This window comes from Primulina eburnea, chromosome 6 (assembly GCF_022965805.1).
Source record: "Primulina eburnea isolate SZY01 chromosome 6, ASM2296580v1, whole genome shotgun sequence".
Taxonomy (NCBI): domain Eukaryota; kingdom Viridiplantae; phylum Streptophyta; class Magnoliopsida; order Lamiales; family Gesneriaceae; genus Primulina; species Primulina eburnea.
In genome coordinates, this window is record NC_133106.1 from 30,006,137 (window position 1) to 30,017,078 (window position 10,942).

Consider the following 10,942-nt stretch of genomic DNA (forward strand, 5'->3'; position numbering starts at 1 on the left):
TAGGCTGAGCTTTTGATGCGGTCCAGTTCGAGTGCAGCTTGACTAAGGTGGTTCAACATTGAACTATGACGAGAACTCTGTCCGGTTTGACTTCATGGAATCTAGTTAGAAACCTGTAAATACATGCAAATAACAGCAAGATCCTCAAACAACTCGATACTATTTGTTATCTTCAAAAATTAAGATACTTTCAAAATAACAATTTATCTTTTTTTGTGATGACAAAACTAAGTTGCTAGAATAAATAGATCAATGATTAACAAGAATAATGAGAAGATCCCTAATAGCTTTAGAATTACAAATAGCTCGGTATTTCAAATTTGCGCATATTTGGTTGTAAATGTTTCATTCACAATAACGGTAAAACAAATTTAACCGGTTTTAATGTTAAATCTGATATTAGTGTGTTTCTATGTTACTTTTCTGCAGTAAAGTATATAGAGTTTATAATCATAGAACTCAAACCATAGAAAAGAGTCAATACATCTTGTATTCAATGAATCATCTATCTGTCATGATAATAATAGTAGCAACATACACGAATTAAGCAATAGATTGGATGCTACTAACCTCGATGCAATCAGTGATCATGAGATAGATTTGAGAAGAACGACTATAATCATTCATGAATCAAGTTCGGTCGTCCATGAAGAATATGTATACAATCAAGCCGTTGAAAAAATTGAGGCGGTGATTGATCACCAACCAGAAATACCTCAAGAGGAGAACCCATGTTTCAGCCACAATAATTAATTGATCCCATGATGATTTCTCCGTGTTCATCTGAAAATTTAGCTAAATAATCTTTCAACCTACAATCTGCAATTAAAATTTACACAAAAATTGAGATAGTCAACCCGATGCTTAACAACAAATCATAGAGGGCAAATCGAAATACTGTTTGAATTAACTAAAATCAATAAAAATAAATTAGTATATTACTGAAGAAATTTTGTGTTAATGCAATAATTATTTTTGCTAAAAAACATTGAACTGTAATGTATGGCTATTATACGATTTAAAAGGTTTGAGTTGTATCATTACTATCAATTATAGTTTTTTTGGAATGCGGTTAGTACTTGGTCTTACAATTGATATCATAATCAAAGTCACAGATTTATCCATGTTGATCGCAATGAATGCATTATTATTAGGGGATTATTGAGGTACAATAATTTTAGGTGTGTTCATCGGTCGGTTCGATTTTCGATTTTTTATTTCGGTTTTTTCGATTTTCGGTTTTAGAAATATATAATCCGATATCCGAACCATTTTTCTTCGGTTCGATTCGATTTTCTACCAAAACGGTTCGGTTATTTCGGTCGGTTATTTCGGTTTAGTATAATTATTTAAATTTAATAATATAAATATATTGTAAAATATAATATGTTAACTTTCTACATGTTTTCTTAGTAAAATATTTAAATATAAGGTCTAAATTAATAAACAAACAACACTCAACTAAAAATTGTTCAAAATAGTTTTTCATTCACTAAATATCATATTAATCAAAATATATAATATAAATAAAAATATTAAAAAATTATTAATTTAATGAAATTTCGGTTTTTTCGGTTTTGATATATATAATCCGAAACTGAACCAAATAAACATCAATTTTAACATTTATATCTGAATTATAAAATTCGGCTTTCGGTTCGGTTCGGTTCGGTTCGGTGTTCAGTTTTTTCGGTTTGGGTTTTCGATTTTTTTGGTTTTATCCGAAGTTTGAGCACCCGTAACATCTACCATGTATACAAGAAACATGTAAAGAAAATCCACCAAAATAAATATGATCCTAAATTAATAGGATCATAAATATCGAGCGTTCACCCTCCTCGGTCATTGTGCTAAGTCAACCCCTAGCTGGGTTCATTTCACCCTACCTTGTGAGGCACTGCCCCCATGAGGTGATCAAAGGCCCAGATTTAAACACACATACACCCCATGAAGTGATCAAAGGCCTAAATTTAATCACCATGTAAAATCAATGGCTGAGATCTTGTGAGGGCACTGCCCGTAAGGGTAGGGTCGAGTTAACCAAATTTTAAGTTGTTTTAATAATCATTTTGACAGGTCAAAATATCCAATTTTATGGATAACTATTTGATTAATAAAATTGGATCTTAAACCGGGTCAAAATGATTATTAAAACAACTTAAAATTTTAACGATAAATATTGGACTATTAATCTATCCTTATTTAATCCACTCAACCAAACACACCCTTAGGGATGCTTTTATGTATTATACGAGTAACTCATGTATATTATATTGAGAGAATTTATTTTTTCATCTTGTATATTTATATATCTACGATTTGGTCCGTTGCGTTTGAGTTTTAGTCATATGCATTTCATTTTCTCGAAATTTTATTTTTTTTGTTTTGCTATTTTAGTTATCTATACATGAAAATACTTATATGACACTAGACGTATGAGTTTGGCATATCAGGTCGACCCACCCACCATGAGAAAAGGGTTGGATTATGATTTTTTCAACCCATTTGGAAGTGGATCAAAATGGATCAACACATTTGAGTAGTACGTTGAGGCCAGCGATATTTATTTGATTTTTTTTTTATTAATTGTCAACAATGGATTTTCATCCTCCATTCTCAATATTTATAAATTATTAAAAAGATAATTTTATTTAAAAAAATTATCTAGTTATTTATTTATTTAGTTGATATATTAGTTTATTGAGATTTTAATTTTGAAGTTTATGTATTTCATATGTATAGTTAATAAAAATAGTGTAGATATTAAGAAAAATTTATCCGAGAGTTCAAATATTTTGAAAATTATTCATGAAGAAAAGAAAAGACATGGAAATAAAGATGAAATTTAAAAGATATAAAATTTATGGTTGATGAATTTTTAATAATATGTAGTTTAGATTTTGTTAAATTTTATATTTTATTTTGAGTAGGTCTCTTGTGAGACGGTATCAGAATCTTTATCTGTGAGAGAGGTCAATCCTACAGATATTCACAATAAAAAGTAATACTATTAGCATAAAAAATAATATTTTCATGGATGATCCAAATAAGAGTTGTGTCTCACAAAATACTACTTGTGAGACAGTCTCACACAAGTTTTTGCCATTTAATTTATATAATAATGATATTAAATGTTTGATCATTTGATTAGGTATAATAAATTATTATTAATGTCTCTTGTCATATGACATATGCATACATACTAAAATTATTTGTGTAAAAAATATATTATTTATTACAATATGATAGTTATAGATTAGATCCGATTTTATTAAGATAGTTTGAAGTTCGAGATAATGTACTGATGAGTTGGAGAAAAAAATTGGAAAAGTGAAATAGAGGTGCAAAAATTGTTAATAAGCCCGAGTGTACAACAATCAAAGTTACATAATAAATATGACAAATATTTGTGTGAGACAGTCTCACGGATCGTATTTGTGAGACGGATCTCTTATTTGGCTCATCCATGAAAAAATATTATTTTTATGTTAAGAGTATTACTTTTTATTGTGAACATGAGTGTTGACATGTCTCACAAATTAGGATCCGTGAGACGGTATCACATGAGACTCACTTAATAAATATTATGCGAGAGTAAAACTATATTAAAAAAAAAAACTTCAGTTTCATATTGACATATCAAAATTAGTTTGTATGAGTTGATCAAATATTGTATAATAGTAAAAAGTAATTATATATGAATTATTAAATATTGATATGATTGTTATTTTATTTAATTTCTTGCGGGTGGGCTAAGGCTGATTGGGCCAGGACGGGCGTCTATTTTTACATATTATAACTAAAATTTGATAATAGATAGAACTAAAATCACAAACATAAAATACAAAAATACATTTTTTTTCTTATTATATAATATAATATAATAATTGAGCGAATTCTTCTGCAAAATATATAGCGTATACTTGACGAATCCAAGTAGATACACAATGAAAATTACAAAACAATTATCTTAATCCCATAAATCTCCGCTGTTCGTAATCAGTCTTTGATTAGGAGTAGGACTCGTTAAAATTTCTTGGCTTTTTCATAGGACTTTATATGCATACATACATACATATAAATATATATATATATCATCTTCTGCATTAATTCTCCCATTAATTTTCTTTTCCATAACGTTTCTGATCACGAACCCGTGCAGTTTCAACCACAGTAATTGATCTCAAGATGATTTCTCCGTTTTCATCTGAGAAATTTGCTGTAAATAATCTCTGCAAAACCCTGTTAATCTTTGGTCTAGCCCTTTACTTCATCTCCATCTTTGTATCCAAACAAAATCCTAGCTGTTCATCCTCGGATTTCTTGTCTTTTTTCAAGAAAAAACCAGTAAACCAAAAACCTTTTTCACCGCCTCCTGTTTCCAACAGCTCTTCTCAAGAACAGTTCAATGAATCGCCAACAGGCTTGAACCACATCGTTTTCGGGCTTCTGGGGTCCGAAAACGCGTGGCACTGGAGAAAACCGTACATTGAATCATGGTGGAGACCGAACATAACTAGAGGGTTCCTGTTTCTGGACAAATCCCCCACAGAAGAACTCCTACCTTGGTCGAAAGCCTCGCCGCCTTACAAAGTTTCCGACGATCTCACAACTCTGTTGGCCGAAACAAAAGCTCGCGCGCCTATCATGATTCGAATGGTTCATGGAATAATGGAAGTTTTGAGGGAAGTAGAGAAAAGTGATCATAGAGAAATCCGATGGCTTGTAATGGGGGACGACGACTCGATATTCTTCGTGGACAACTTAGTTGATGTACTTGGTGAGTACGATCATACGAGGTATTATTACCTAGGAGGGCAGTCCGAGTTCGTCATGTCGAATTATTGGTTCCAATTTAACCAAGCTTTTGGCGGGGCTGGGATTATTATGAGTTACCCTTTGGCCAAAGCTCTTGCAAAAGATATGGAGAGTTGCTTGAGGAGATATGCACATTTGAGTTCTGCCGATTTGATAACAATGGCTTGTGTCGGAGATATTGGGGTCAATCTTTCTCCGAATAAAGGGATTCACCAGGTAAATTCATTATTATAATTAATGTATATTATAGAAGAAAAATAATACTAATAATCGTTTTTAAAATTAAATTTGAAACAAAGAAAAACTTGCAAGAGTCAAACAGGTGTAGCTAGTAATTATTAGTGTATTTATATTGAAATATTATTCAAGCCGCCTTAAAAATATGGCATAAAAAGTCCATTAAAAGGATAAAGAAAATCATCCAAATCGTTTTTGAAGTTGACTATTTGTCTTTCGAATAATCAAATTTAGTTTTATGTGACAAGTGGTTTCTTCTGCTCTTTTAGTTTTTTTTTATTTTTTTTTATTTTTGTTATATGATTCGACATAATGTTAGAAATCTAGAAAAAAAAAAGAAGAAAGAGTTGGAAGCTAAAAAATCTTATTACACTTTTTATATTTCATTAAATAATTCAATAAAATTAATTTCTAATTGATTCACAAATTAAATTGATAATATGTTGAGAGAGTAATTATATAACTTTTTATTATATTGCAGATTGATTTACGTGGTGATTTATCTGGTTTCTTATCATCTCACCCCAAATTCCCATTAATCTCCCTTCATCATTTCGATCACGTTGATCCCATATTCCCCTCCAAGGACCGGTTCGAGTCCACGCGCCACCTCATGAAGGCGGCGGACGCCGACCAATCCCGTCTCGTGCAGCAAACAATATGCTACGACAGGAACAAGGAGTGGTCATTCTCCATTTCTTGGGGATATTCTGCACAAATATACGAGAGAATCATGACTCGAAGTTACATACAAAACCCCATCGAAACGTTTAAGCCATGGCACGGCGATCCGCGGCCGCCGCCGTTGTATATGTTCAATACGAGGTTGCCTTCCAATGATCCTTGCGAAGCTCCTCATGGTTTTTTCTTGCAGGAAGTGAACAAGAGCACGTCCGGGACTCGGACAGTGTATTCACGAGCCGCGCCTCGTGGGCTCGGGCCGTGCGGGTTGACGGGCAATCGTTCCGCGGATTATGTCTCCGAGATTCATGTCTTGTCGCCGGCCACTAAGCGCGCTCAGGTATGTCACAATCGAATTTCGATTTTTATAGTTTAATTGAAATAGTTTTATTGCATATGATATCGTTATCGTCAGCGTCATCATTATTATCATGGTTTTCATTTTTAATATTTCACAATCGTAACAAAAATTTCAAAATGTTGGTAAATATTCAAACTAATATTCTGATTTATTATGCTTTGAATTTGGCAAATACTTGTGTGAGACGGTTTCACGGGTCGTATTTGTTGACGGATCTCTTACTTGGGTTATCCATGAAAAAATATTATTTTTTTATGTTAAGAGTATTAACTTTTATTGTGAATATGAGTAAGGTTGACCCGTCTCACAGATTAGGATCTGTGAGACGGTCTCAATGGGACTCACTCTTTGAATTTTCATGTTTTACCTTGTCAAATTTTAAAAAAAAAAATTAATTATATTTCGTCGAAATGTTGGCTTTTGTGACACGTAACAATATCCAGTGTCATATTAGAATTTTTCAGTGTTAGAATCAACAATTTTCACACAACAATAGGACTCCTACAAAATAATACTTTTACTTAAACACCCAATTTTGATTACTTGGATGATCAAAATCAATATATATATATAATACCTTAAAACATCGAAATCCGACTATTTGGCCTAAAACTTTTAAAATATTGATAAATTGGTTTATATTATGTAAAATAAATATTTTAGTAAGCTATAAAAGAAGAAAATAATATAACCAAGTATTAATTATCACAATTCACAAGTTTAATATTTTAGGATTCAATAAATCCTAATTTAGTCCAATTTTTGTTTAAAAAAATTTCCTAATCTTGTATTTCTTTTTCAATCTTTTAATTCTATATTTATCTATATTTTTATATTCAATCATATATTTATCTATATTTTTATATCTGGGGTGATGTCTACCAATTTAATATGATGAAATTGTACATTTAATAGGTAGACAGGCGTCTCGGCATTCATATAGATGCCCATAATGCATCTTCATAAGATCAATTCTATAATTTTATAACAAATTTATATTTTGTTTGATGTCTCAGATGGATCGATGTGAATGCTGCGACATCGTTCGTGTACAAGGTAGCAAGGCTGAACTCAAATTTAGAGAATGCATGATTGACGAAGTTATTGCGTGACGGATCAAAACTATCAGCAATGATGCATTCAATTCAGAATTTTAAGACTTTAGAGACACTTTAAAATGATAGCTTTTTGTGGAGTTGATTTTTATATTTTTTAAGAATTATTACATAATTGTAAAAAGAATTCGATGGATTCTTGTCTACTTTTCGCAAGATTGTTACTAACATTTTTTTATGGAATTCTATGGATTTTATAACTTGAATGATGTTGAAGATGATGATGGTCAATCTATTAACTAATATAAAAATTTGAACATTATAATATATCGACCAAAATTGATATCATATATAACTAACATAGCATGTTTAATTAAATTTTAATAAACAAAATATTATTTTTTTTAACAAATAAAATCATCAAAAAGGTATTTTCTATGAATCCAACAAGCAAACATACCATCAGTTTCAAGAAATTCATTAACATTGTTTGATTGAGAACAAAATGAATTTTTTTTAAAGAACTAACCAAATTATATAATGTTTAACATATATGAACATGATGTATTCATTGTAAAAATTTAATGATTTTTTTAAAATAATGTACTTGTGGGGAATTAATAGATTTTTATTGATTTCTATACAATTCCACGAAGTTGTAAAATATTTTCATAGAATTTTGTGGATTTATTTTGAAAGAATTGTATGGACATTAATAAAAAAAATTCACAGATTTTAATTGAATTGAATATTAATAATAAACTAACTATACCTGAAAACGAAGTTGTAAAATATTTTCATGGACATTTGTGGATTTATTTTGAAAGAATTATATGGACATTCATAAAAAATGTCAGATGTTAATTGAATTTGAATATTAAAATAACTAAATATACCTGCAATCAAAATTAATTACATAGTGAAATATCTAATTAATATCATTTAAGAAAGTTTTTTTTTTTATATTTATTCCATATAATTATTTGTATATGTATAATATGTTTGTGTTTTGTATTGATGTACACTTTTAAAATACATTTCAAAACTTGAGTTGGTTTTAACAATTATTAGCAGTTAAAGCCCTTTTTTGAACGATTAAACTTAACTGAGATTACTAAAAAATGTCAAGTGCGGAAACGGTCCGGCTAGACTAGTGATAATAATTATCAAGCAATCAATTAGTAAAACAACTAGATAAGTAAATGCATAATTTAAATGGACCCAATATTATAGATGTTCGGGTATAACAACTCATAAATCATCTCTTTTCCTACTTAGAAAGAAATTTACTAAAATACTTTGATTTATGCAATTTATACAATCTTTGTACAAATCCACTTCGAATAGATTTATCGCATTGCCTAAGTCGAAACTCTTAGCAATATCTCAACACAACAAGTTTTGACTATATAAGAACCCTCAGTTCACCATAATCAACAAACTTTCCAACGGTTAGCTTTAAACGACAAAATTGGTGGGGTAACACTAGTTGATCCTTGATTATCTGATATTGTGAACAAAAAGACAGTGTGGTAGGTGAGCGGTTTTATATATGAATAATAAGTGTGCTCTATATCTTGTGTATTGTATATTGTGAAAGCTTGAATCTTGTTGATTTCTCTTAACATTTTTGAAGTTTAAAATCTGAATATTTATACTCAAAGTCTTCTAATGGTCCAAAAACAGTTTCAATGATCATTTGTACAATCTCCCGACAATTTTGGTATTGTCATCCTCTCTTCATTATACAATTCATTAAATGTTCATTTAATGCCTCTTTGCTTTTTACCATTATCTTTTTTTAGCTTTTGAAAAACTGATTGACTATTGACACTTTAGGAAACATTCATGTTATTCGGGAATTGGAAGGATAATGTACATTACAATTTATCTCATATCATTTAACATATTGAGTTTGTTCTATCCATCTTGATTTGTTCATGTCTCACCAGTTAGAGTTGAAAGGTCAAACTCTCATTATTTCTTTGATAGAGGTGTCCGGTTATAAACAGATAGGTGATCATCTTCTGATGATGTCTGCAACTTGAATGTTCATTTTGAGCTGGTCTGAACTAATATTGTGGCAAAGTTTCCCAATAAAGATGATGTACTTTATAATTTGTGACTTGGATTTGTCGAATGACATTGTATGAGCAAAATATTGATATCCAAGTTCCCGATAGACTTAGATACATCTTGCAACTGATTCAGTATTTGTTAGGGCATTGAGTCTTCATCACTTTCTTCATCAGTCTCAAATTGTCAATCTTAGTAACCAAAAATTGGTCTCGTATTTACCTAACATTGAATTTACAAAAGATTGGGTTTTTATGCATGCCAATTAGTAAACTGGTCAGATCAACAATCAAGAACCAAGGAAGTAACTCAATGGCTCGATGTCTCAAAATTCTACATAAGGACTAAACTGATCCAATACCCATGATGAGTATAAGGGGAAAGAAGTATACCCTAGTAATCAATGATGATTTTTCCAGAAACACATGGGCCATCTTCATAAGTTCTCAAAATCATACCGTCGTCCAAAAAATCAAGATTCCTAAAAGACTTCAGAATGAGATATCCTCATTGGTGGATAGGATAAGAAGTGACAGAGGAACTGAGTTCATCAACAGTCTCCTTTCAACCTGTCTGGATGATAATGGAATAAAGCATGAGCTTTCAGTCGCAAGATTACTTCAGAAAATAGTATTGCTGAGAGAAGAAACAGAACACTAAAAGAAGCAGCTCGAAACATGATAGATGAATCTGGTATCTCTCAAAGGTTTTTGGAATAAGCTGTGAACACTACATGGTCATACACATAACAGATCAATGATAAAAAAGAATCATGAAAAGAGGCTCTACAAGATATGGAATGGAAAACAACCAGAAATATCTTATTTCTTCATATTTGGTTGTAAGTGTTTCATTTACAATAATTGTAATACGTATTTAATCGCTTTTGATGTTAAATCTGACACTGATTCGTTTCTAGGTTATTCTTCAGTTAGTAAATCTTATATGGTTTACACTAGAACTCTAACCATTGAAGAATCTGTATATGTTGTCCTTGATGAGTCTTCCTTTTGTCATGATAATAACAACAATAATATACATTATTTAAGAAAAAGATTGGATGTTGCAAACCTTGATTCTATCAGTTATAATGAGATAGATTTATGAAAAATGGCTAGAATCTTTCCTGAAAAAATTCCAATCGGCAATGAAGAAACTACATGATCAAGATGCTGAAGAAGTTGAGCTGGTAAACAACCACCAACTAGATATACCTTAAGAAGAGGATGTTGCAGAAACTAATGAAGATACAACATTCCAACAGATGCCCGAAGAAAAAGATGATGTGGCAGTGGCGGATCAAGTTTTAAAAGATAGGATTTACATACTTTAGTAGGTGTATTAGGATTTTTTTTACAAATGTTATTCATTATCTTAATGAAATGAAGAAATGTTTGCATCCTTAGTATTTCCTTATCGCTTTAATCGTTTTATATAACTTTTGTAAATCTTGTAGCTTGGTTTCATCATCATCAAAAAGGTAAAAATTGTTAAATATTTATTTTACCCTAAGTAAAGGAGGAGATATATTTTCCACTAAGTTTTGGTGATTAAAAAATAAGAACATCGAGTAATTTCAGGATGTAGCATAGTATTGTTTGAAATTTCAGGTTTTCCAATGGCTGGATCAAGTCCAACTGCACTGCAATCATTCAGATACGAGAAAATTGAGGAGTGTATATTGAACTCAAGCTGTTTCAGTTCAATCATTATG

The 10,942-nt window shown here is 30.7% G+C and overlaps 1 protein-coding gene across 2 annotated transcripts; it reads left to right on the top strand.

Moving 5' to 3' along the window:
* Positions 1 to 4,047: 4,047 nt before the first annotated feature.
* On the top strand, positions 4,048 to 7,359 carry LOC140833452 (uncharacterized). Of its 2 annotated transcripts, none has more exons than XM_073197785.1 (3): positions 4,048 to 5,034; positions 5,930 to 6,076; positions 7,114 to 7,359. In XM_073197785.1, exons 1-3 carry the CDS (start codon positions 4,189 to 4,191, stop codon positions 7,207 to 7,209), a joined length of 1,089 nt encoding a protein of 362 aa, XP_073053886.1. In that variant the 5' UTR covers positions 4,048 to 4,188; the 3' UTR covers positions 7,210 to 7,359. The 2 variants fall into 2 exon arrangements, with proteins under 2 accessions (XP_073053886.1, XP_073053885.1); XM_073197784.1 differs by having other exon boundaries at positions 4,056 to 5,034; positions 5,537 to 6,076; positions 7,114 to 7,345.
* Positions 7,360 to 10,942: the final 3,583 nt, after the last annotated feature.